This window comes from Lichenostomus cassidix, chromosome 8 (assembly GCF_008360975.1).
Source record: "Lichenostomus cassidix isolate B80296 chromosome 8, HeHo_3.0, whole genome shotgun sequence".
NCBI classification, from domain to species: domain Eukaryota; kingdom Metazoa; phylum Chordata; class Aves; order Passeriformes; family Meliphagidae; genus Lichenostomus; species Lichenostomus cassidix.
In genome coordinates, this window is record NC_139489.1 from 204,431 (window position 1) to 231,081 (window position 26,651).

General features: G+C 46.6%; 1 protein-coding gene and 1 long non-coding RNA gene across 11 annotated transcripts; one reads left to right on the forward strand and one right to left on the reverse strand.

Annotated features, from left to right (window-relative positions):
- Positions 1-862: 862 nt before the first annotated feature.
- Positions 863-3,149, reverse strand: LOC146433576 (uncharacterized). Its single transcript, XR_014853643.1, has 3 exons — positions 2,724-3,149; positions 2,204-2,348; positions 863-1,777 (listed from the first exon to the last, which is right to left on the reverse strand). It is a non-coding gene; the product is annotated as an uncharacterized LOC146433576 (long non-coding RNA).
- Positions 2,656-25,298, forward strand: ERICH3 (glutamate rich 3). 10 transcript variants are annotated; one of them, XM_085067334.1, is made up of 17 exons: positions 2,657-2,806; positions 3,289-3,385; positions 6,399-6,492; positions 7,112-7,237; positions 7,875-7,946; positions 9,720-9,848; positions 10,478-10,558; positions 11,043-11,192; positions 12,517-12,729; positions 13,348-13,522; positions 14,275-14,461; positions 15,485-15,858; positions 17,649-17,870; positions 19,284-19,748; positions 20,068-20,214; positions 21,004-23,153; positions 23,569-25,298. In XM_085067334.1, the coding sequence occupies exons 2-17, from the start codon at positions 3,366-3,368 to the stop codon at positions 23,638-23,640; spliced, it is 4,677 nt and encodes a 1,558-aa protein (XP_084923460.1). In that variant the 5' UTR covers positions 2,657-2,806; positions 3,289-3,365; the 3' UTR covers positions 23,641-25,298. The 10 variants fall into 10 exon arrangements, with proteins under 10 accessions (XP_084923462.1, XP_084923460.1, XP_084923461.1 ...); XM_085067335.1 differs by having other exon boundaries at positions 21,028-23,153; XM_085067336.1 differs by lacking the exon at positions 7,875-7,946 and having other exon boundaries at positions 2,656-2,806.
- Positions 25,299-26,651: the final 1,353 nt, after the last annotated feature.

A 26,651-nucleotide genomic window follows, 5' to 3' on the forward strand; every position in this document is an offset into this window, starting at 1 on the left:
GGAAGAATTCTGTCAAACATGAACTGTTTGGACAGAAGCAGTTCTACTTGACCATGCCTGCCTCTAAGTCAGAGGTGACAGTGTCCTGGCTCATCCATAGGAACTGTTACTCTGGAGCTGCATGCTGGGATTTGCCTCTTTGGAACTGATGATCGTGACTGAAGCAGCTGATTCCTGGATGGTAAATGGCTGGTTGTGATTATTTCAGTTCTTCCTATGACCTTTATTAAAGTCTTCTGGATCCCTGGCTGCATGGAGAGCAGAGACTTGCATGGCTTTGGTGGCATAGAGAGTATCTGTGCAATTCCTGAGCTCCGTCCCCTGAAGTGGGCAGTGCACAGCCTCAGCACTAGGGCTTGTGTGCAGGTGTCAGTGTGGGGTCACTTTGCCATTACACCTGGTCATTTCATTGTCTTGTTCTCATAAACTTTAAATCTATTGCACAACTGATGGTTTTGCCAGGAAAGACGATGGAATATTTCTAGAGTTAATGACTTCAATCTAGTGTTTCAGTGAGTGCTTTTGGAATGCTGCTTGGGGAGAGAAGGATGAGGCCATCTCAGCTGTGGGAAGGCAGGGACCCTGTGTGCCAAGCTGTGGTGGGGTCCTTCCACCCTCCAGGCTGCCCCAGGGGAATAAAGCTGGTTTCCATGTTTGTTGCACTTCCTGCAGGAGTAGGGATCTGTGTTTTTTATGTGAATATTTAAGACTGATTCACCTGGTGTGAGTGATGTATGTTGGTAGTGTCTCAGTTAATTATCCAGGTGAAAGGTGCGGACTGCTCCTGTTCACTCAAACAGAATGCAGCCTGAGCAGTGGTGCTGGGTTGGCAACCTGCTATTCCTCATGGCAACGCTATTAGAGAAAGTAAAACATCTCTTAATATCAAAGTACTATACAGAGGTTAAAAGTAAAAGTCAGTGATGGATATGATTGTGGAGATGATGTGCATATAAAAGTATACCTTTTGTCTATACTCTGGGTTTAAAAATTGAATTATTTTAAATTCAGTCAATTTAGTAAGGGTGTATTACATGAATGAGAGGCTGATGGTTTGCAGTGGCTCCTTTCTTCATGCTGCCACTGCATCGTGAATGATTTTTAGAGGTGAAATTCAGAGCAGGTCTCTGGTCTATCTTCATGGTTGCTGTCCCAAGGGCTGTGGTTGTAATGGGGTTTGTCACCAGAAGGTGTCAGAGCAGCTCTGTGTTACCATATTGCAGCTGCTCTTTGCAAGGTGACCTGGCAGAATGGCACAGCAGGACCGGGACTGACTCGTATCAGGGAATGTCGTATAATGTTTATTCTTCTGTCTATTTCAAATGTATTTTATAAATGGAAGGGGTTGTTTTAATTTTGGAAGAAGTAATGTGAATAGAACTAATGAGGTAGGACTGAGGTGTTTCTAATCTGTGCAAGCCACACATCTAGAGAATGTATGAACCTGGAGAGTCCTTGGTTGGGCTCTCTTTTTGGGACATGCTGCTCCTTGGCAGTGCAAAAAAAAAGGATGGAGGAAGAGAATGGGAGTCACAGATCATTGAATTAGCATATTAATTCTGTCAGTTTGTTGAGAAGCTTCTCCTGATTTGACTGAATGGGATTTTGGAGGCAGTGGTTCCCAGTGCCAGCCTTCTCGGTGCTTCCATGGGTGGCTGGAAGGGTTGAACAGGCTCTTGTATTTGTGCTGACTTTGGCATCTGCAGGAGAGGTTTGGGGTTCAAAGTGAGGAGTTGTGTACAATGCAAGGGTCTGGAAACTGCTGTTCTATGTGTTTCTGAAACAGAAAAGAGTGGAATTGTTCAGAAAAGCAGCTGCTCCTGGTTAATCTCATTGTGCCCCAAATAAATGCTGCCTACATTGTCTAATCATTAAAAGTGAGTGTCATCTCCTCTATTGTAATTGTCTCATGTCTATTCCTGACTTCTTCCTGTGCTGCAGGATGATACAATAAGTTAACGAGACTTTAATTAAAGGGTTAGGAAGATAAAATATCAAGAGAATATTGATGTTTTTAATAATTGCTCCCTTTACAGAAGGCAGATCAATATTGAGTGTGGGGGGATTGTGCCACAGAAACCTTGAAGATGGTGAAGTGTAATATTTTGGAGCACATGCATTAGGGGCAAAGGTTGTCCCTGTTCTCCTTCACTGCAGGGATCTCTGCTCGGATCAGTCACTCTGTGGCCCTTAGAAGCATTACCTGTGAGTTTGTACTTCATCTGGGGCTCACAAGAACTGCAAGAAGAAGGGAAAAACAGGAGCATGGAAGGGTGGCTGTATCTCCTTTATTCAGTAAATCAGGTCGCCAATTGCCATGCACACTTTGGCACTTCCTGCCATCTGCACTGAGAGACAGAAATCAGGATTGGTATTGGAAATGCATCCTATCACCTCATGCTATATTTTTATGTTCCTGGGTCTGCGTTGTATGAAAATGCCTTCTCCATACTTTTAACTTTTCCTTTTTTTTTCCCCTTTTTTTCTTTTATTTTCCCTCCTTTTTCTTTTATTTTCCCTCTATTTTCTTTTTCCTTTATTCTTTCCCTTTTTTGCATTTTTCCCTTAACGTTTTTCCTTCCCCTCCCCGCCCCTCCCGTCCCCTCCCCTCCCAGCCCTGCGTTGCTACAGCATCAATGTTGCGCAGCCCCCATGGCAACCCCACCCATCTGGGGTGTTGGGGCAGTTCTGGGCTCCTCAGTACAACAAGGACAAGAAGCTACCGGAGAGGGTCCAGCAGAGAGTCACCAACATGATGAGGCGTCTGAAGGATCTCTAAAGACGAGAGATTGCCGGAGCTGGGCGTGGTTAGTGTGGAAAACAGGCTACTGAGAGGGGATCTCAGCAATCCATACAAATATTTCCAGGGGTGTCAGAAAATGGTGCCAGCGACAGGATGAGGAGCAATGGCCATGAACTGAAGCACACGAAGTTCCACTGCAATATGAGGAACTTCTTTCTATGGAGGGTGGCAGAGCACTGAAAGAACTGCGTGGGGAGGCTGTGGAGTTTTCCCTCTCTGGAGACATTCCCAAGCCACGTGTATGCGTTCCAGGTGACCCTGCCTTAGCAGGGGCTTGGACTTGGACTCTCCAGAGGTCCCTTCCAACCCCAGCAATTCTGGGATTCTGTGACTCTGTGACGCCGGGGGGGAGCGGGGGCGGCGGGCGGAGCGCCGGCTCCCTCCTGCTTCTCCCTCCCTGCCTCCCTCCCTCCCTGCCTCCCTCCCTCCCTGCCTCCCTCCCTCTCCCTCCCGTCCCTCCTTCCCTCCCTCCCTCCTTCCCTCCCGCGGTCTCCTGGCGACGCGAGGGACGCGGCGGCGGCAGCGCGGGTGCCGCGGGCAGCGCTGGGCCCTCCGCAGCGCCATGAGCGTCCCGCAGCCCCGGTGAGTGCGGCGGGGGGCCGGGGGTGCGCTCGCTGTCGGCCTTCCAGCTCTAAGGGAATAGTGACAGGGTCGGGGCCACCAGCGGCGCCTCCCTGCAGCCGGCGCTGGGCTGGGGGGTGAGGGGCTGCGGGTGTCCCATCCCGCCTCGAGAGACCCCGGGGGAATTGGCCCGGCTGCGGGCGAGCGCCCGGAACCCCGAGGTCTCCTGTCCAGCTAAGGCTTTCCTCTGCGCAGGGGTGATGGAGCCATGGGGAACAGGGCTGCAGGTGATTCCCTGGTTGTCTGCCTTCAGACCTGCAGGTTGGGAGGCAAGGAATTCAGACTTCCCCGAGCTGACGTCAAAGACAAGCAATGAGAAACAGAATCTCTGCATGTCTCCATGACAAAATTTGGCACATCCTGGTTTAGTGAGCGATGTTCAGAGTAAGGAAGCAGTGCTAGAAGTTGCTCCTGGGCCACACATGTAATCAGTAGCAGAACAGTCCTCTGGCTCCCAGCTCCATGTCTGGTTGTGTGGCTTAAGACTTCCTCTGGGTGTGGGAATGGCAGACAGGTGCCAGGTAGAGCAGAAACACCATGATCCCTTGTGACTCTGCCAATTGATAACTGAAACCTTGGTGCTCTCTCACATCATTTATTTGGTGATCACTGATTTAATTGCACTGTGAAATATTAACTGTTAAGATTTGCTTTACAAAACATGTAGGATGCCTGCTGTGGTTTTATCTTGGTATCCTTCCAAATGAGAGTGGTCTTAAAAGTTACCATGGTACACAGCTGTGGCTCTGACTGTAGTGCTTTGGGTAAGCAGCCATCTGAGAACAAATACACTGTTCATAAACAATAGTGTCAGTGATCATACATCATAGAATTCTAAATAACCTCAAATGTAAAATTACTGACCTAAGAGTGACATGTTGTCACTGGCTGTGATGCCAGAGAAACAAACATGACACTCATCTTGAGAAGAGCTTCAGACCTTCTCCGGGAAGCTATAGATCAGTCAGTTTAGGTTCTGTGCCATGAAAATTGTCTGCTATTCTAATAAAACCCCAGCATTTTTAGGGAGAAAAACGAACAGGATAAACAGGCAGAGAAAAAGGAGTCCCAGGAATACCCAGAAAAGGGATGTGATTACTGTGACATACGGGCTGTATAGAGCTGTCTGAGGCTCGTGGTTTCTCTTTGCTGTGTGTTTTCCTAACATGGATTTTGTCAGTTCTGCACTTTTGCTTGTTGGAGAGGTTTTAAAGGTGACATTTGTGTGTGGTTCTTAAATACTGGGATCTTCAACAAAATCTCATCAAGAACTTCTCTTAGCCTTTTGTAGATACGATGTGCAGACTAAATGGGACCAGTGGTTGCTTTGCTGTAGTGTTCCTAGCCATGCCTGAGGCACTGTCCATGCCAGCATTTATGGCTGTAGGGGGTTTGCAGGGGGTTCCATGGCCGGAGTATGTCTGCTTTGGGCAGCACAGTGCAGCCAAACCCTGGTGGACCCAGTTGCATTCTTTCTAATGGTTTCATGGGTTTTGGTTCAGGCCCAACATATTTCCTTATTTCCTCTGACACCCTTTTGAACTTTAAATTTAATTCAGCATCTTCGAAGGCCAGCCTGTTCATAATTTAAATGAGAAAATATATGTACTGAGACTTTGGTGAAACAGAAAATGCCACATCGCTGTGTTGAAGAGCTGCATTTTAACTAGTTATATGGTCCAGGAAATCTTAGATGGAAGGAAGTGAATGAAAAGGAGTAGGATTGAATTTCACCTCTGCCTCAACATGCAGTTGCCACGTCATACCATCAATAAGTACTCAGCAGAATTGGTGGAATCTGGTGGTTTCAAATGCAAAATCTGGATTAAAAAAGTAACACAGAATAGTTGCTATTTTACCAGTGTTTAACCAACAGGCATAAAAGGATAAGGCACATTGTTTGTTTAAAATTTAATTTATTATTGGCAGCTAACTTTGAGGTTGTTTTGAAGCCCCACATAAAATTCCTGTTAATCCATTATCTCTATTGTTTTTAAAAAATTGTCCTTTCTTTCCTTGAGTATGTTTTTGTGTGTGGCAGCTCAGCCTAGCAATAGACATATAACTGAATTATCCAGCTGAAAGGGATGTAATAGAGGCACAGTGGCATTTAAATCTGCAGCCAAAGAAAACAAAAGAGATCAATCTCTTGTGTAACTAAAGCACATCCTGCCCAGAGAGCCCAAAGTTCAGGCTGAACATATTATGCAACATGCACCTAAGTGTGTAAACTGTACGAACGTGAAAGGATTTAGATTATTCCAAACTGCATCCTAGCATCACTGACTTCTTTATTTGTCCTGTTTTCCAGAGGGTAAGTAATATACAGTTGTGCTAAGAACTGTTAAAAATATAATTATGCTAATTATGAATGCTTCCATTTTTGTGTTCAACTTTCACATCTGAGGTTCAGTTTTTTGAAGCTCTAATCTTTGGTAACTGTGATGATTGTAGTGAGGCCCTGGCACAGGTTGCCCAGAGAAACTGTGGCTGCCCCATCCCTGGAAGTGCTCAAGGTCAGGTAGGACAGGGCTTGGAGCAACCTGGAAGGTGTTTCTGCCACCAACAGGGCCCCTGGCAGAGTGTCTGGGGAGCTGGGTGTGAGCAGCTGGTGTGCAGGAACAGCACTGTCCTGCCTGTGGTCAGGGTTCATATCCCAGGAGCTGCTGTGGGAGCAGGTGGTGGAGCAGGCTGGCAGGGCTGGCCTGTTGGTCCTATACTGCTTTGGTGGCAGTGCAGTTCCACACTGAGCCCTTGGCCTTATGTACAAATCACGTGTTTCTGACATGAATTTCCATGAGGCCACAAGGTATTGCATTACATAATCTAATGGGCATTTATCTCTCCAAGCGCTGGATGTGATTTACTCAGGCAGCATTTTGTGTAAAAAACTATTGGGTTGCTGTGTTTAACTTAAACTGTAATAATTTGTCAGCCAAGGGGATTATAAACATCTCCATTGATTTTACTGCAGATTTCTTGAAACCTATAACAGCCTTACAGACAAACACCTGGCTGGATATTTCAACAATGCCAGGATAAGACGACATCTTCAGAAATCAGGACTGGTGAGACTGATACATTTCCCTCAATTCTACATTCAATTCAGAATGTTTTTATGCTTTTTCCATATTTCCTTTTGCTCTTTGGAGTTTCCCTCTGCACAGTGTTTCAGTTTGCATATGCACAGCATCATACTGATTCAATAAGGGTTTTTATACTGTGAAACAAAAGCATCTTTGACTTGTTTAAATAACTTCAGTGTTATTTTTCAGAAGTGTTTAATGGAAAATTGAAGGATTTGGTAATGGTGAAGAGGAATACACTGAACATATTTTAAAAAACACTGGTGCACTCCTAAGTGTGATGCTTTTTCTCACAGGCAAGTGCAGCCTTTAGCAGTAGGGAGGCAAGTGTATTATCTTTTCCATCCCCTTGGGCAGTGGCCTGTGAAGAGTAAGGCTGAGCTCTAGGCTATTAGAAATGTGGCTGCTGCTCCTTCCATTTGGCTGGTGGAGCTCATGGGGTCAAAGACAGTCCTGTGCTGGAAGGTGAGTTCCAGCACCATGGCAGGGGTAGAAGTGGTAGCTAACCAGGAGGAGAAAGTGGTCTGGGAAATTGTACTGTTTCAAAACACACTTTATTTCATCTTCACGTTTTCAGTAACATTATATTCATGTATGGCAGATCTCAAGGAGTGGAAGAATAATACCTGAGAAAGAATACCGTCTCAATGCCATGAGGAAGGACCACCAGAGATACGTCCAGGACTGCTTGGCTCACGCAATATTTCATAAGGTCCTTGACATGGAGGTATGCCCGTTGTGGGGATGTGTGAGCCTTCTCAGGTACTTCCTTGCTGACAGCCAGGGGCTGCTAAGTTGTACTGCACTGTTTTCCATATGTGCCCTCATGCTCCCCTGGAAAGCTCTTTCCTGCTGGGAAAAAGGACAGTCTTTGTGCTTGAAATTTCCCACATGAAATCCCCATGGGTGTCTCACTGTCAAACCATGCTGTTTTGAGAGCAGGCACTGTCCTGGCTTCCTCATTGCTTTTCGACAGCCCTCAGATTATAACATGATATTCACAGGGCTAATTGGCTTAAAAAAACCCTAATGAAAACAAACCAGTTTGAACATGTTTATATATATCATTTGGGTACAAAATTTGGGCTCATTCCTGTGGCATATCAAGAATGGAGTTGGTTCCTACAACTTTCCCAACTTTACCAGTGCTCAGTTGTTCCCTCGGCTGTGTGAATATATGCAGATAAAATGCAAATAGATTCAATCCATAGTAACCTTCATCCAGGGCTCAATGAGGGTGGTGGCCAGGGGGAAGGCAGGGGACAAACAGCAGAGAAGCAGGTGTTCTTGCATACTCTGACATCTCATGATGCCCTTTAATAGGATCTCTCTTTCTCTTATATTGATATGTATTTTATCTCCAGCGTCATCATCAGCTGGAGATAAAAAAGAGCCTTGAATATTCTATGAGGAAAGAGAGGATGGAGAAGATCAAGGTAAGGCTTGAGCACTGCTGGGTGCTGATGGGACCTGACAGTTTTGCCTGTGTTGAGTAACAGCCATGTGCCTGACCAGTGATTAATTGAGATAAGTGCTCTGTCTCTGATGCTTATGGAAAAGTACAAGAAACAGGCAAGTAGAGGATGATCCTGTCCCAATTTACATCTCCTTCTTCCTCTGTCCACAAGTTTGGGAGCTCCTATTCCTATTCCTATTCCATCTAATTCCTTCTAAATCTAGTTATTCTTCTGCTTCTGCAGTGTTCTTAGTTGGGTGATTTAATCATCCATTATATGAAATGGTACCTCCTTGCATTTCTGCATACTAATTAATCTATCTGCTGTCTGATATGTCTGTTCGATGCTCCATTTTCTTGGTATGACAAAAGTTATTGTATGTTCTCCTTTCCCAAGGCATCTGTGGTTTTGCATACCTTCTTCATATTCTCAGTTTTCCAAGCTGAAGGCCCTCAGTCTGAGTTTTTCGTACCTGAGCCATTTCAGGCTTCTTATTACAGTTGATATTTTTTACCTTTTCTAGTTCTACTATTTCTGTTTTGAAATGGAGAACCGTAACAGGATGAATAATTCAAGATACATTCTCCTCCCAGTAATTCTAGATCCTCTCTGCTTTTGACTGCTGCTAAGCACTGAGCTCACATTTGGTTGTTTGCCTCTCCACAGGATTTGGGCAGAACTGGTATGTGAGTAATGAAAAGAGGTTTTAAGACACTTTATTTAGGTGTCATGTAGGTTGAACTTGATTCTGTAGTTAGAGCCATGGAAATCCCATAGAACTTCTTGGATGGTTGTTCTCCCCATGCAACCACCTGCATCCGTATGGGAAAAGTTGTCCTCATTTTGGTATAAACATGGTCAGCATTTTATTTCTCTATTAGAAACCTGAATGCTCTGAGAAGTGTGCCTTGAGAAGGGCGCTGCTTCATTGAACAGCTGGGAAACAATGTCAGATCTGTTAAGTTGTAAATAATATATCTGTAAGCAACTCATCAGGTGAAGAGAGGAGATTTTCCTGAAAGACACTTGTCACTATGGAAATTACAAAGGCGTTGTTTGCTGATGGAACTCCTGTGGTAGGAAGTCACCTTGTGGAAGCAGCAATTCTGGCACCCTATCAGGGGATCCTGGGCTTGGATAATTTTGGAATGTAAACCAGAGCTGCTTCCTTCAGTAAGATGGCTGCAGGTACTTGATCTGTATGTGCTGTGCTGCCGTGCTGGGATGCAGGAGCGTGGCTGGAGGCAGTGATGTAATTTAATTCTCACCTCATACATTCAGTGAATTCATCTGAGTTGCTTGTCTGAAAGGAAAAGAGAAAGGCAGATGGCTGAATAAGGGAGGGTGAGAGACAGAGCTGTCTGTTTCCACTGGGGCAGTCATCCCAGCACTGGGTTGGTGAGAAGAGGCTACAGTCAGAGCAGGGAAGTGGCAGGTGCACTCAAATTTAAAACAACCCCAGACCTTCAAACAAAACAAGAATTGTGAGATACACAGAAACAAGAAGATGAATTGAATCTGGGGGGTCAGCAGCTGGAGACCGCTGCAGGAGAATGAATCAGGGGTGGGGACAAATCTTTTCACTTGTCCCTCTCATTCTCCCATGATTTCCTTTCCTTCCTTAACCAGCTGTTCCATCAGGTCCAGGTGAGCTGATTGTCACAGCTGTCCAGTGAAAGACAGACATAATGAGACAGACATCACTGTTTTCTGGATTTAGTGCCTCAGAGATGTAAATTCCCTTTTTCTCAGGCAGAACAATTCAGAGGATCTCTGGAAGATGACATCCCTATGCACTCCCCACATCCACCACTCTGTCCAAGGGGCCATAATGGGCTCAGTCCTTCAGTGGCTGGAGAACGAGCTGGTCGTTCACAATGGGTGAGTTTCATAAACTTCTCCCTGGGCTGTCATGGAAGCACAAACAGCTGGAATTGTGCATGTGGACCTTAGTACAGAGTACTCACTGCTCAGTCATTCTAGCTTAGGGCCTCATCCTTGATCATTTGAGGCTGATTTCGTGTTTGCAGGGTTGTGTTAAAGAGGAATCTCCAGAAGCTAGTGTTGCAGGAGTGGCACATCAGAACCTAGAAAAAGCCCCAAAAACTGTGCTGTCTGATAAATCTGCTTCAATCTTTCCTTTTCAGTTGCCTCGTGACCCAGGTAGGCTGGTATCAGTGTGTTGAGCATTGTCAGTGAACACCAGGGCTATAGACAAAGTTACACATGTTGCAAAATCCTGAAAATGGTGGGGGTCTTTTATAAAACAGAGTTGAAGGGATGAAATCAGACTAGAGCTCATTTCAGAGGCTTATGGTCTGGCAGCTCTTTTGCTCTTTGTTAACGGCAAAGAATGAATATTTATATACTCTTGAAATATAATGGTACTAAAGCCTAAAGTCAAAGGTCAAACATATAGCTCAGTTTTAACTGGTTCTCTTATCAATAATGATAATTGGTGCAGATTGAAGAGAAACCTTCAAGTCCTGAATGACCTTCTCTTTGTATAGAGGGCACCTGGACTTGGAGTTGATTATGGTGTTGGACATTGTCCTCATTGGCACCGAACCAAGGAGTCTACCCCTAAGGTGGTGAGTGAACTAGTTAAACAGTGCTTTCAGGCTTTAATGTCTTAACTTGGTATTCTGAGGGGTGTACAAAGAAAACATTAAGTGAAAAAATCAGAAAAAAAGCTGGGTATTGAACAAAAACAGGTATGTTTTTGTTGTGCATTCTCTGTGTCCATGTGCTGAAGTCCACAGCGCACTGCTGCAGTTTCTGCGAGTTCATTGTGTTTGCTGCAAGGTTGTGTGGTGAAGAGACAGTAGAAAACCCTGTATTTATGGCCAAGAGTTGTTTTGAATGCTGCAGTTTTGGATGGTCAGTTAGAGGTGCCTAAGGGGGTCTGGCTCTTTAGAGGCAGACTAGAAAATGTCATATCCAGGAGGTACTTGAAATCACGCCTCACTTCCAGATATCTTCATCAGTGTAATTTTTTTTTTTTTTTTGTGGTGCTGCTCTGCACTGAAAGCTGTACACTGAGATTTTGTCACTGTTTTCTTTCTCCTTCTGTAGAGTTCCTTGCGACCAAATACAGCTCCAGGAAATATGCAGCAGCCCCTTCGCCTTCAGCCCCTTCATGACTGGGCTTTAGCAGGGTCTGTACCAAAAGCTTCCAAACGGAAGTGCTATGCACTGGAACGTGATCAGCAGTTTTCCTGTGGGGTGAGGCTGTATTTCATTCTGAAAATAATATAGTTTTGGGACAGTTTTATAATATTGCTTAAGTACTGTAGTTCCCAGAACTGTATGCTAAGGGAACAGGCCTTTCAAATGGCATCAGCTTTTTTTTAAACTTTCCTTTTTCACTTACCCTCAATTTTCAAGACACTGTCTTGATTTTAGAATTAGACTGGTCTAATGCCCAGTCCTTGATCACAATGAGGAAAAATCTGATGACTTACCTTTTATAGTATAAAATCTCTCTGCACACAAAATTTTCTCCCTTTTTGTAGATTTTCTGTTATGTAGAGAGGGAGGCAGACTCCTGGTTAACATCAGTAACTTGAGAATATTTCCACTTGCGAGTCTTACAAGTATCCATCTTCATCTACAGCTGCAAAGCAGCAAAAAGCTCATTTTTTTAATCATTCTTTCTACTAAGTCACACTGGTGGGCTTGGAGAATGAGAGTCTTGAAATATATGCAGTTCCTTTCAAGTGTTATCTGGACTTGTCTTCTGTTCTAGAAAAACAAAATGTAATTGGCTTTGTGATATGAGTTCCATGGGGTGGAAGGGTTTTGGAGTGGGACTGTGATCTGCCACCACTGGCTGGCAGACACTGTGTAAATAGCTCCCTTCTGCTCTGCATTTGTTCTGTATCAGGAGGGTCACGAGTCTTTCTCCAAGAATTTGCTGGTCCTGTTTATGTCTAGTCCAATTATGGGTGTTTCAATGGTTTCTTTAGTGCTCACAACTGACAAAACAGCTAAATCAGATGTAAGTTCTGAGTACTCAGAGCCACAGCATGCAGTATTTGCAGAACTTGTTCTCTAGTGATGTCTTGCTCTTCAGGACCCTGGTCCTCTTAATTTCATTCTGCAAGAGGACTGAATCTCCACTCACATGAGGAAACAACATTTTGAACCACATCTTGTATAACTTATGCCAGGTGATGTTTTTGTTGGATGACTGGCTGCTCTGGGGATGTGCTTTCCAGCTGCAAGGGAGCAGTGGTGCTGCAGAGCTGTGTGGGGTTCTGTCTGAGATCAGACCTCTGCGGGGCTGCAGCCAGAGCTTGGTTTGCACTGCTGTCTGTATCTCTGAGGGTGACATTTTCAAACAATATGAATGTTGCCTTGCAAGTTAAAAGAAAGGGTTTTCACACAAAAGTATTTTAATGAACAACATTTTAGGCCCCAAGGTAAGGAACTGTTTCAGAAACATGCATGTTGCTAAATGTACCAGGCAGTCAGACCATGGCCAGTTCCATATGCTGAGGACCTGTTTCTGCAAAACCTGTGTCACTTGGTTAAAATGTTTTCACAGGGGGAGAGGAGTGAGTTAAGATTTATGAATTCAATGGAATATGTGACTGGTGTATCACCGTATCAGCTTCCTGTCATTAAGCCTTTCGTGGTGCCAGTGCCACCACCCCGCCAGCCCCACGGGCACAGGTGTGGCCCTGCAGTCAGAAGTGAGCTGCCCACAGGGAGAAGGTTTCGTCCCACCACGGCTTTCAATGAGCTACTTCTAATAAAGGTAAGTACTCTTTGTCTACATACAGGTGTATTACCTTCCTCATTGCTGTGTTTGCTTAATGCTGGAAGACGTGCATATCTAGTTTGCAAGAAAATCTGTAACTATTAAAATAGATAATTGCTATCCATGTCTCTGTAAACTAAAACATTTGGTGTTTCTCATCAGCTGGGGAGAAAAACGGTGCTGAACAGCAACCTATAGGAACTGTTACTCAAAGCCTTCTTCTTCAGCCAATCCAGTCCTCTCTCTTGCTATAGCTGGCGCTAGAGTTTCAGGGATTTGTGAAATGCCTTGAGTGTATGAACACTGCATCAGTTACACTGTCTCCAGCCAGTTTAAACTCCTGTAAATAAAACTGTAGGAACTCAGGACTGGGAGGGATGATATGGGTCATTAAACCTGGTCCCTGCAATTTGGGGCTATTCAATGCAATGGGCTTTCAGTTGGAAATATTTCTCAGAGTCCTCTGCGTGTTACAACCACTTCCCAGTTTAATCAGCTCGGCACTTGTCATAAAAGCCTGGAAGCCTCAAGTGTGTGCTGCACAGATGTGAGCTTTGTTTTCACCCCTTGTTGGAGCTGGAAGCTGAAGGCATTTCTGTGCATTTTCTGCTGCAGAATACTAGAGGGTTCCCCAAGTCCCCATTATGCAGCAATGCCTCCATCACCATGGTCTACGTAGGAAAGAGTGCACATGTGTCTCTCTGTGATTACGACGAGGAAATCCAAGTCTATCAGCAACATTGTGGAGGAGAAAACGTTTGTGTGTTTAAAGGCAAGGTGTTGGAAGGAGGTAAGGATAGAGTCAGAGAGTTCATATCAATTCTGGCAACATCTCTAGTTGGCTAAAACTTTGCCATGACATCAAAATTATTTCGGTTTAGCTCAGTCAAGATACATGCGTCTGGGGATGTTTATATCATCTGCCCCCACATTAAATCTGGACCTAATGTACCATGATTGAAAGTGAGGTTACAATTACTTTTGCAGTGATGGTAGAAGGAATTTGGAGAATTGATTTAACAAAATACTTGTGGCATAGGTTAATTTCCTATAGAGATATATGGTTAGTAGAGTAGTTGTAGCAATAAACTGCCCTTAAAAAGGGGTTATCTGAGTTGCTCAAATACATCAGTGAATGTTGCTTCTTATTCCAGAAGGAAAAGTACATAGTGGGAGCCCAGTTTCCATCTCTTTTTATGAGAGTGCAATTGAATCACACCAGTAAAATGTTAATTGTGTTCTGGGAAACTGGACACAGGAAATGGCTGGGAGGCTCTGGCTTTTGTTCTGCTGTAGCAGTGAATGGCCAAACTGACAGTGTGACACTTGTCCTAACTGTCCCACTGTAGGATTCTGGGGGCTGGCAAGAGCCAGGACTATGTGTTGGAGGGGTAGAGTTTGACTAACTGTTGAAAAGAGCTGAGAATGCTCTGTTCCACAGAGGGCTGGGTGCTGTGGTGATGCAGGTGAGATACAGCAATTGCAACAGGCTGACAGTGAAGCACAATATTTTTCTTTGAACTTTTCTTTCTGTGATTGCAGATACCTTCCAGTTCATCTCCAAGAGGCACCATGGTTTTCCGTTCAGCCTCACCTTTTATATCAACGGTCTGCAAGTTGACAGGCTGAGCTGTTGCTGTGAGTACAAACAGCAGAGGCGTTCCCAGCTGCGAGCCAAACACAGATACTTCAGGGTTCTCAATGTGGAAGGAGCATATCCTTGCTACAGGTATGGAGACAAGTACACTTTGATCACAGGGACTTAGTTTTGAGAGAGTTTTGAACTTGTTCCTCTTCTTTCATCTCTCTGGCTCCACACAGCTCTGTAGAGCCTGCTTTGTTTCTCAGTGTCCCATGGAATGTGCAGGATTGAGGTTACCAGTCAGGGTCTCACATCCAAGGGGACCTGCACAGCTGGTTTCCCGTGCCCCCTCAGTCTCCCTGTGGTGTGCATGGTGGGGACAGCGTTTGTGTCGAAGGCAGCTGAGCACGGGGAGGTGGCTGTGGGGTGAGGTACATGTGCCACCTGCGTGTCTGTGGCCAAAGTGGCAGTGAAACAAATACTAAGCATGTGGGTGTAGGGTGGGGTAGAGTGGCTTTTCATGGCTGCAATTAGGGTTCCATCAGGATTAGGAACTCTGGTCTCTTGTCTGGGCCTCCTGACTGTGAAAGAGAGAGCATGTCACTCCATTTTATACAAGAAGAGCAGTCTCAACAATTCATTCAAAATGCTTTGTTTTCTATCTGTTTGTGTTTCTTTTAGGTAGGCAAACAGAACAGAAACTGAAAATTATTCACTTTCAATCTTTTTTCCCCCCCACAGTTCTTAGACCCAGCAGACAAATTCAGAAACGCCCAGTCTTACCCACAAACCCTCAGTTATCACTCTACTGGGTATTACGGCGGGATCTGGATCCCACACACATCTAACTCAAAGCTTGTCTGCCTTTCTCAGTGGTTCTGTCTTCACAGCCAATGCTTGGTGCAGCTTCAAATTAATGGGCACTCGTTCTGGTTCTGTTGATATGTCAGTTGTCACCTGTAAGTGTAGGCAGTGTCACTCTCCTTCGAGGAAGAGCTGCATGTGTGTTAGGGGAGCAGGGTGCTTCTCCACGCAAGTGGTTGTGGCAGTGCAGAGGCAGATGGGTACTTTGTTTCAACTCTAATAATGAGCTGAAATTGCTATGCCTGCTGCCCTCCATGGTTCATAGGAAGAAAAATGTGATACTTCCCAGTTTGTGTTATTTTATAGGTGCATTCTTGCGATGGGTCTGGACAAAAAGAAGTCCCCTCCCAAGAGGAAGATTAAGTACCATGAGGATAAGGATGATGTGTGTTCCTGCGGACATGCTGTGTACAGTGAGCCAAGTACAGTGAGCAGTGTTGAGCAGAAATCAAGGAGAAGTTCAGTGTCAGTCATCTTACCCAGTCATGAAGTAGGTGTGGAAATTATTGAGGAAACACTGGAGACTGAAGAGGAGTACAGAAAAGAAGAAATGGAAAACCTATCTGGTCTGGAGAGCAAAGACTGTCTGGAGAGCAAAGACTGTCTGGAGAGCAAAGACTGTCTGGAGAGCAAAGATGATCTGCATAGTGAAGACAGTCAGGAAGACATCAGGAAAAATGGTATAGTATACCCAATCATGAGCAGGGGATGAGAAATGGGAGAGGATAATTCTGGAGAAGGTTTGGGATTGTAGGCCTCCAGCTTTGACTGGGGCATGAGAAATGTGGTGATGTTCTATTGCCCAGCTACAGAGCTGGGCAATAGAATTAGAAGGGTTCCTTTCAGCCATGCAATAGGATAGAATGGTTTGCAAGAGCCAAGCAAATTAAAAAAGAAGGGTGGTGAGGCAATGATACAGATTCCCCAGAGCAGCTGTGGCTGCCCCAACCCTGGAAGTGTCCAAGTCCAAATTGGACAGGACTTGGAGCAGCCTGGTCTGTTGGAAGGTGTTCTCCTCCATGGAAAACACATCAAGCTCAGTCTCTGCCTTCACTTACTCCTTATAATAGTCTTCGTTAGAGGCAAATACATTTACAGAGAGATTTTAATTCCTACTTCCTGTTCCTATTTTTGCTTTCACAGTTCTGCGGTATTTCTGCTGTAACCGGCCTTGTTAGCCCCTCTGGATGTATGTTTGGAATTAATCACGCCTTTTTCCTTCAGGAGGAACTGCCCTTCTGACAATTACCTAAGGAGGCCTCATTGCCAACAATGCAATTGGAATCTCAATTGACTTTTAAGACAGAAAAATAAATCTCCTTATTCCCTTAGTTCTCACTGTCTTGGTAATTGTTTATTTGCCTAATTGGTTCTGCATCAGGAACTCTTCATTTCTGTCCTTGGTGTTCTGTCACTTCAGTATGTTTACAGCCCTGATGGAAGGAAGGGAGGGCAGCAATAAAATCTGTCAAGTGAGGGATGATTCCCATGAGGGACAGCTGGTATGACAGCAGTGACAGCTCCTGCCTGCACGGTGCAGGTGTGTTCCCTTGCCGCTGCATGTGCAGGGAGCATATGGCAGCAATGGAGTGTCTGGATTTTAGGTGGGAATCACTGACACCCCTGGATGCTGGAGCCTGGGATTTGCATAGCACAGTCTTGGTGGGGAAGGGGAGTCTTTAATGCATCTGCATGTCTCTACCTACAGAGCTGAGAAAAGTGGTGTTAAGGGCTGAGAGCTAAACTAGACGATCCTTGTGGATCCCTCTCTTCCAACTCAGCTTATCCTGTAATTCTATGATCTATCAGATGTCACAGCTTGTTAGGAAAGTGCCTGTGTGAAATCCAAGATGTGGATATAACAGTGGTAATTCTGTGCAGGCTTCATATGTTCTGGGTTTTCCCCTGGACCCTGAAGGAGCACGTTAGAGTAGTGTGATAACAGAGTGCCTCTGCAGTGCCCTTTGACTGGAATTCATGCAATTCACTGAGTTTAGAAGACACTTCTTTGCTGTTTAGCCATGTCAGTACACATTTATTGTACTTTGTACTACAATATATTACCCTTCTCCAGCTTTCTCAATTGCTTATAATTTTTTTCATCACAACCAGTTTTTCTCCAGTAATAAGAGATTCTTACATTTAATTTCTGAGTTTGCCCAGCTTTAAATTTTTGTATCACTTTCCACAGCTAGTGATTTTGATTGTTTTTGTATTAATGTATTAATCATACTTGGTGCATCAGTCGGTAGTTTTGCTGCATTTTTGCTACTCTGTGAAGAACACAACGCTTTTTTATGATAATTTGCTCTTACAATTCCTAGGTCTTAGATTCTCTCATAGCATTAAAAAAACTGAGAAAATTCAAGGGCAAAAGGAGATTAATGAAGTTGACTTCTGTCTGCTTAAAAGTAACATAATTAGTTGTGAATTCTGTTTCCTGTCTCACAGTACAATTCTTCTGTTTTAGAATATGATGAAGATTTTGAAGCAGATGAAGAAATTAATGAAGAGGGACAGACTGGTGATCAAATGAATGGAATGTCAGAGTCATCCTCTGATGATAAAAACCATAATTTAGACTATGTAAAGGAGAGTGAAACCTCATCCCAGAAGGCACTGCAGGCCTCTGGCAGTGAGAAGGATGAAAGTGATGGATATTCTAACAGGGACTCTGATGATGATCAACAAAGTTAGTTTTGTTCGTAACAAGGCTTAGAAAAGCTGACCTGATGCATGTTTTACAGTGTGTGTGTGTCCAGTATGTAGGTTGAGTCTGCATAGGGAAACCTATGCCATTCCTGCTGAAATGGTAAAAGACAGCTGCTTTATCTGTTATTAATTCTACACCTGGCACTGAAATGCAGGAGTGCCCTGGCAGTGAGAGCATGAGCCTTTGCTGAGCTATTTAGGTGCCGAGATGGAGATGGAGCCAGGTAGCAGGTGGGCTCAAGGAACACAGGCAGGACAGCCCTCCATGGCAGAGGGCACTCACATAGGAGAAGGTGTGACCCATTACACTTTCTGGGGTATCCCAGGAAACCTGACAGACCTGACAGACCACCCTCGGTTTTAAAAGTGGTGTATTTAATGGCCGTGAATATGGCCCTAATGTATCTGGCTGTGCCAGAGATCTAGAAATTTTTAGATTGTCTGAAGGGAAAGGTGACAGTGCTGTGCAGGGCTGGGAGTTGGACTTGATGATCCTTGTGGGCCCCTTCCAAGTCACAGCTTATTCTGTGATTCTGTCTGTAGAGGAGCCCACTTGGAATTTCCTGTGATGGAGGAGTAGTACTCTGAGTGGGAATCTTTAAACTGGGGCTGTAAGGTTTCTTGGTGCAACATGTTTTTCAGAACATGGACTTCTGCAAGGATTATAGTTCTGACACTTATTTACTCAGCCTGACTGGATTTTTCTGCCTTGAGTTAGACCAATCTCTTCTTGAGCCCATGTAGGTTGTGGACAGCAGCAAGGCTGTGCAGCAGTCAGCTCTGCTGTGTAGCTCACTGTTAGATGAAGGATTTTTTCCCCTCAGATTTTCCATTTATGAGTTTAATATGATGATGTCTGCATGTTTTTGTAGGGGAGACCGTGAACTTCATCTCCAGTTGAACCTGGAGGGTTTACACATGGTTTTGGATATCTTTCTAATATTCAACGAATTAAGGGAAGGGCACTGAGGGATAATTGCTATGTTTGAAGTCTTTTATCAAATGAAGCTCAAGAGTCTGTGCTAAACACTGTCTGGGTGATATTTAGAGGTGCATTTGTAGGTGTATTTCTGTGTGATTGATGGAACTAATCTAACTAAATAAATAAATAACTAATTTATTTCCATTATCAGAAAAAAAACCTCCATGTTAAAGGGGCTCCTTTCAGCCATGCAACAGGATGGGATAGCTTTAAAATTAAAGCCATTAAATGGTTTTAATTTTAATACTTCATACATCTGGGCAATGTTCTTCTATTTACACTTACTGGAATTTTGTCATGATATCCTCAGATAGTGCAATTCAGAGAATGCTGTTGCATGGGATTCTGTCCTTTGTGAATGCAGATATTTAGTAACAAACACTAAATTAAAGTTCTGCTTGCTCTTTTCAGAGAGGAGGCCTGCAGACTCTCTCTCATCCATCAGCACTCAGTGCAGCACTGAGGGTGAGTCTCATGCTGAAACGATGACAGACAATGTGAATAGCAAAGAGGAGTGTGATGTCAAAAGTACATCTGATAGCACAGCACATGCACACTATGGAAATGAGAATGGGGAGAAGAAACTGCTCAGAACCGAGGAAAATCAGGAGACTTCTGCACTGGAAAAGAAAGGAATAGATGAAGCAGAAAAGACAAAACCAGAAGATCTAACAGCAAGGGAAGATACTAGAACTTTTCATGAAAACATAATGGCAATGCAGCATCCAAATCTTGCGGTTAATGGAGAATTCAAACAGACTGGGTCAGGAGAAAGTAACATGAATGAGGAGGAGGAACATCTTCCAGTGCCTTGGGGATGCAAGGTGTTGAACATGGAGGATGGCAATGAGTCTCCTCAGAGTGAGGAAGGAGGTGGTGAGTACAGCCCCTCTGCATAGCTCTGTGTGCCTCTGCTGCTATATTTGCCTTTGTACTCATTCATGGTGCAGCACGGGGAGTTGCTGGACTTTTCCAAGCTGCTGGAATACTCTGTGCTCCTGTGAGCTCAGTATCCACTCAGAATGTAACATTGGCTCTTTGTTTCTCTCACTAGTGTTTCAAGTGTAAGGCTTTGTCCAAAAATGCATTTTAAACCATTTTAAAGCTTCCACTCTGCTTTTGCTCTATAATGGTTTTTCTTTCCTACTTCTTGTTTTCTTCGTTTTTTCTTTGTTTTTTCTTTTCTTGTTTTCAGTTTTTGAAGACTGCAAACTAGTCCAGGAGGAAAGAGCAAAAGCAACTGGAAATGATCATCCTGTGAATTCTGCCCCTGAACCTGGTGATTTGTGTGCCGATGAGGAAGAAGAGAATGCAGCAAGTACAGTGTGTCATGCCAGTGGAGGTAAGATTGGCTGTCAGGGACAGGGATTAAATCTTACTCACCTGAAGTCTTTTTACACCTGAAGTGTTTGCCCTTTCCCTTTCCTTCGGCTATTAAAGTCTCCTTGTGCTTTTTTTCTTTCCTAACTTGTGAAAAATCAGGTGATGACTAGCTGGCTTCTGTAGTCATGTATAGTTAATACTTTTTTGGCAGTTAAATGGTTCTAGGAGAAGAATCCAAGCCATGAAAAAACTGTCTGTGAGTCAGGAAAATAACTCTGGAGAGCAGGAATGTAGTGAGGATCCATGTGCTTCCAGGTAGTGTGCAGCCTCCTTGGGAAATGCCTTTGTTCCCAAGGGCAGGAATCAACCCTGTGTTATTCCCTGATGTAATTACAGAATCCACAGGAAGCTGAGTGTTCTTCCTCCTTTGTGTACATATTTCACATGAGCAATTTGCCTCCTATTTCTGACTTTCTGAGTGTCACTGTCAAGCTCATAGGTGTTGCACAAATGAGCTCCCTGCAGGCAGGGAGGGACGTAGAGCAGACAGGACAGGCATGACTGGCAGAGGTGAAAACTGGCCCTGCATCAACATTTTTCTTTAAATTTTTTATGCCAGATGCCAGATCAGCAGTACTAAACACATAGTCAGAACCCAGGGATGTGATGAGAAGCAGCACAGCAAGTTTTCTTCTGGTACCCAGGCTGATGTCCCTCATTGGTGGGCAGAAATGGCATCTTTAACCTTGTAAAGCATGTAACACTGACCCGGTGCTCAGTAAACCAATGCTTGATTATTTCCTAATAGCACCAGATGGAAATTTCTTGGCAGGAGGGAGGAGAAGCCTTGATGTGCAGGAGGCAGCAGGACAAGCGGTACAAGAAGGGCAGAGACAAGCCCTGGAGCAGGACGGTGCTGCCAAGGGAGGAGATGCTGGCAGCGGAGAGGCCAGAGGAAAAGCTGCACGAGTGGGGGATTTGCTCCCCCAGGCAGATGTGGGGGCTGCGCTGGAGGAATCTGCACCTGAGGAAGGCTCTGTGGCAGAGGAGCATCCCAAAGGAAAGGGGACAGGGGAGGCAGTGAAATTGGGCATAGAGGTGTCACTTGGGGAGCAGGAGGGGATGGAGAGCAAAGTGGCACTGGGAAAGCCAGCACCTGGGGGAGAGGGGCTGGCTGGGGCACTGCTGGGATGGGAGGCAGACGGAGCTGTGTCCCAGGGGCAGGAGAGGGCTGGCGGGATCACGGAGGAGGAGGAGGAAGAGGCTGCAGAGGAAGGCCTCAAAGGAGTGGTAGGGCCACCAGCAGAGCAGGAGGTGGGTGAGCCAGTGTCCCAGGCAGGGGAGTCCCTAGGGGAGGGAGGGTCTGCAGGGAAGGGCGCTGTGGTGGGTGCTGTGTCAGAGGGAGAGGAGGCTGTGCAGGATGCTGACGTGGCAGCAGGTGGGATTGCTGGAGTCGTCGGCCCTGAAGGAAAAGAGGCTGTTGAAGAAGACGTTTCTGAAGGGGAGGAGGCTGTGGGGAAGCCTGGGGCTCTCTGGGAAGCGCTAGAGGATATGGAAATGGGAGAAGCAATGCCTGGAGGGGAAGGGTTTGTAAAGCCAAATGAATTTTCCCAGTTGAAAGCATCAGGGGAAGAGCAGAGGGAGATGGGGAAAGCTGCCGCAGGAGCTGCAGGACTTGAGAGTGATCAGGTTTGGGATATGGGAAGGAACGCTCTTGAGAGAGTGGAGAACACGATGGAGGTGCTTGTGGAGCCTGGCAAGGGTCCTGCACTGGAAGTGTCACCTGGGCTCGGGGTGTTGCGGGGTGCTCGGGGGGATCCTGTCACTGAAGGGTCTTCACAGGCAGAGGAGATGCTGGCAGCGCAGGAGAAGGAGGGTGCAGCAGAAACACTTTGGAGTGGAAACCAATCTGCGGGCAGCAAAGCAGAGACAGAGAGAGCAGGGGAAGGAAAACCCGTCGGAGAGGTGGTGGGAGGATCTGCAGGGGCGGCTGGAGCGGGCTCGGGAGGTGAAGACGAGGCCACAGGTGGAGCAGCAGGTTCAGGGGAGCCGGCAGCTGGGACAGAGGGGTGGCTGAGGTGTGCGAAAGTGACAGGGAAGGGGAGCTTTCCCGAAGCGGCTCTCCCGGCCCCGGCGCTGTGCGTGACACGGGCAGGGGAGCCCGGGCTGGTGGCCATCGCTGTGCTGGGTGGCCAGGCCGAGCCAGGAGCCCTGGCCGGGGAGCCGGCGCTGGCCAGGGGGTCGGCAGCGGCTCAGGGTGGCGGGGTGGGCGCAGGGGCGGTGGCACAGGAGGGGGTGACAGGAGCGGTGCTGGGGGCACAGAGCAGGACAGGGGCGGCAGTGGCAGAGGAGGTGTCAGCCAGGGGAAGGGGGGCGGTCGGGGAGTCTGGTAGGCACGGGCAAGGGGTGGCCGATGGACCTGTGGCTGGTGGGCGAGAGGTGAACCAGGAGGCAGCACTGGGGTGCGAGGGAAGGGGATCGATGCCAGCGGGAGCCGAGGACCAGGGCGGAGCGGAACGGGAGTGGGGCGCAGTGCATTTCGTGTCCCCACGGCATGGAGAAGTGCTTGGAACAATGTCGCTGAGAGAACAGCCGACTGCAGAAACCTCCCCGAGCACCCCCGCCCGTGGGGATGGAGTGGAACCGAGGGGGAGAGGGTCACCCGGAGGCGAGGGGCTGTGCCTGGGCATCCAGCCACAGCTGGCATCTGCAGGGACAGGGACAGCGCGGGCCAAAGACGGGCGGCAGCAGGAGGGGATGGAGCAGGCAGGAGTGAAAGCCGGTGGGGAGCAGCCAAGTCCCCGTGGAAATGCGGGAGAGAGCGAGGTGGCGGATGTGTGGGCGAGCGCAGGGTGCGCTGCTGGAGCCGGGGGGCAGAGGAAGGACAGTTCCGGCGGAGGGAGCCCAGGTGTCCTGCGAGCCATTGATGGGGGCGACAGGAGCCGCAGTCCCCGTCAGGTGAGTCCTGCGTGGGTCACCCACTGCCCCCAAGAGTCCCCAGGCTGATTCATGTCAGAGACAGAGGATGCACCACCTCGTCCTATTCGTTATCCATTCCTTAAATGTCTGCTGATGGTAGGTGGGTCAAGGGATGATAAATCCTTTTGGGTGGCAGCTTTCCTGTTCCCAAACTCCCGTGCAAATCCCTTTGCTGTGGCACTAATTCTCACAGCCCCTCTGCCCTCTCTCCCCTCCGGCCGAGCAGAGTGGCTCCTCCTGCCCAGCATGTTGCAGCTCTGGTGGCGTTGGGTGAGCCCTGGGAGTACTTGGTTTCCCTGTTACTCTGGCCTGTCTGTGTAGGAGATGTCACGGCAGTACCTCAGTAGCTCCGAGTTCAGCATGTTTTCTGTGACGTTTGGTCATTGTTTCCTAGGATGGTGCAAACCCAGACCTAGTCATCGTGTCCTCAGAACAGCCTCAGGATGGGGAAGAAACTCTGCTCTGAGCTTTTTTCTGCAGCTCCTCAGTGTTGTGTACTGTAACATGCACTCAGCTGGCTGTGGGTTTGTGCCAGTTGGGATGTCACTCCTCTGTTTACTCTGCGAGTACCACAACCACCGTGTCACTGGAGCAGCTCCTCACCGTGCAGCAGACAACCAAAACCAGCTTGTGTTTGCAGCCCAGGAAACAGCAGTCGTTTGGAATGATGAAGACAGTAATCACAAGGATTGTTCCATGGCTGTCTTGTTTGTTCTTCCCAAAAACCAGAGAAATACTGGACTGACTGGACTTCCCCTCCTTCCCCAGGCATCACTTGCTCCTGCAAGCAAGCAGGGGTTTTAGCCTGAGTACTTCCCCATCCCATGTTAAGGGAGGGGAGCCCTCCTGCATGCACAGTGCCCCATGTGCCAGGAGGCATGTTGGGGGGCTTCCCTCTTCTTGGGGATCTGGGCTTGCTGCTGGCACCACTTAGGGTATTCTTAGCACCTTAAAATGTTGAAAGTTGTTAAATCAGAACAATTCTAACAAGTATTTGTAAATACATCAAGCTTGACCTTTTGCTTTGCTGAAGTCACTCAGGAGTGGTCCACGGACCCTCAGCTGAGGCTGCCAGGAGGGTGGTCAGTGTAGAGTTGTCTCAGCCTCGTGCTGGCTGCCCATTTCTGCTGCCCAAGGCTCCTCTCAGCTCTGTTGCACCTCTGGCAACTCTGGGGTCCCTGAGACCCTTCTGGGCTGGGCTGGGGCTGGCTGTGGAGCAGCCTCTAGGCACTCTGAGCTTGGTGGCTGCAGAAGACTCAGCCCCACACAGTGGGGGACTAACTGCATTTTCAGCTAGGGAAATGACACAAGAATGAGCAGGATTTCGAGTGGATTGGTGCTAGGAGTCGCTTCAGATCATGGAACTGGAAACTCAAATGTGATCAAGTGGTTGCTGTGTGTTTCCTCCTAGAGACATTCCTGTACTAGAGATGGGTTGTATTTGTATGTTCAATCTGCACACAGTCGTGCTAAGGACTGTCTCAGTGGGTTGTGTGTTCTTTGTATATACCCACACCTGCATGTTCACTCAGGTCTATTAAACACCTGTACCAGTGTGTGCAGCTCCTTCATTTTTGCCAATGGTGTAACTGTGGCAATAACCCCTGCCACTGGAGCAGGGCATGGGCTGCAGTATCTGTGTCTGCTTGCCAATGGGCTGAGTGATGTTGGGCTCAGTGTCTGTGCCTCTAAAGCTGTCCTGTGCAGGTTCCCCTGTAAAGCTCATGGCCAGGACTGTGGGTGTGGCTGCACCTGGGAATTCAGTCACACAGGTGGCAATTCATGGTTACAGGTGAGCAAAGACCAGGAGGGATGCAGGGATTTTCCTTTGCAGGGATTTCCTGGGAGCCCCTCTGGGGCTGCAGGAGACCTAGGGCATCAGAGAAGGCCCTGATGATCAGAGCAGTGTGATTGTAAGGAACAGGAATGCTGACAGTTCATTATTTAACGTTCTTGAAATATTTATGTGACATATGTGTATGGTTGTAACAGCTGGGGGAAAGAATCCTGTGGTTAGGAACACAGATGTGAACTTCCAAAACATTAGTGTCCCTGTCATCTGAGCAGGCAGAAGTTTGGTAATAAACAAAACCATGGAAATGGATAATTGTATAGGTTTGGAAATGCTTCCTGTGGTCCTTTCTGCTCTCCTACATGGTGCTAATTAGTAATTAACTTCAAAGTGAAAAGTAGGTGGCACTTAGGGGAAAACAAGATGCTCAGCAAAAAGAAAAAAATACTAATAATTAAAGTGAGCATATGTGAGCAAAGCAAACAATCCAACAGTGTTGCCACTGGCAAAACTCATTCTTGGCTCATCAGGAAGGCTTTCTTAACTCCCTGAACTGTCAGGTATTTTCAGTTGCCTGTCACTGACTACTGATGGTTGTGCCTCAGACGTGTCTCACACAGCTGGAACCTGGTGACATTCCACAGGCTAAAGAGATGCATTTCATCAGTTCAAAACCATGCCAGCTGTGCACTGTGGTCACAGGATGGGAAAGGTTTGAAGTCCAGCTCCTGGAACTGGGCACTGGGCATTGCTGGTAGACATGAGGAATGGTGACTCACAGACACCACCTGGGATGCTGGTGTGGACAGCATGGGCAGCTTGTCCAGCTGTCTGAAACAAGGGCTGCAAGGTGGGTTTCCTGGCTGGGAATTGCCTGAGTGGTTTTGGGGCTCAGCTGTACAAACCAGACATGACTGAACCCTCTGCCTGCCCGTTGGGGCTGTGCCAGCTGAGCCTCTGAGGTGGCCCTGCTGTGCCATGCTGGCTGTGCTGTCCTGGCTGTCCTGTGCCATGCCATGCCTGCTGTCTTGTGCCGTACCAGCTGTCCTGTGCCGTGCTGGGGATGTTGGGACCTGCTGCAGGGATGCCAGACTCACTTCTGGCTGCTGTCCAAAACCCTTGTCTGGTTGAATGCCAGATTACTTTAATCCAGATCACCTATAGCTGATATGTTAAACAATTTAAAACATCACTACAGCTGCCAGGGACTTGCAGGTCTCCAAAGCAGGGTAAGAATCTTCATAGCATCTCATTCTTGGTAAATATTTTGGTGTGCTGGGCAACTTGGGCTTCTCTGGGCTACTTGTACTCCCACAAACCACTTTGGAACATGTTCTACTCATTTACATTTTTCAGAGTTTTTGTTTGTTTTACTAACTGATCACTCCTATGAAATATGTTTTCCTCCTGAGCCTGTTTCTTCTATAGAGAGCAATTAACTAAGACATTATTTCCTTCAAGGAACCAGTAATTTTAATTAGTAGTAAGATTATTTGTAAGCACTTGGCTTTGTAAAGAGCTTTTGAAACTACAAAAGTTTTGCATTCTGATATATTTTTTGTTGTGTTCATGTGTCCACCTCTGACATGTTCTGAGAAGGTTCTCAGGGTTGACACCAGCAGCTCAGGTATCAGTGAGTACACAAATGTATTAATGCACATGAAATTTGCTTCCTTGCTCCATTT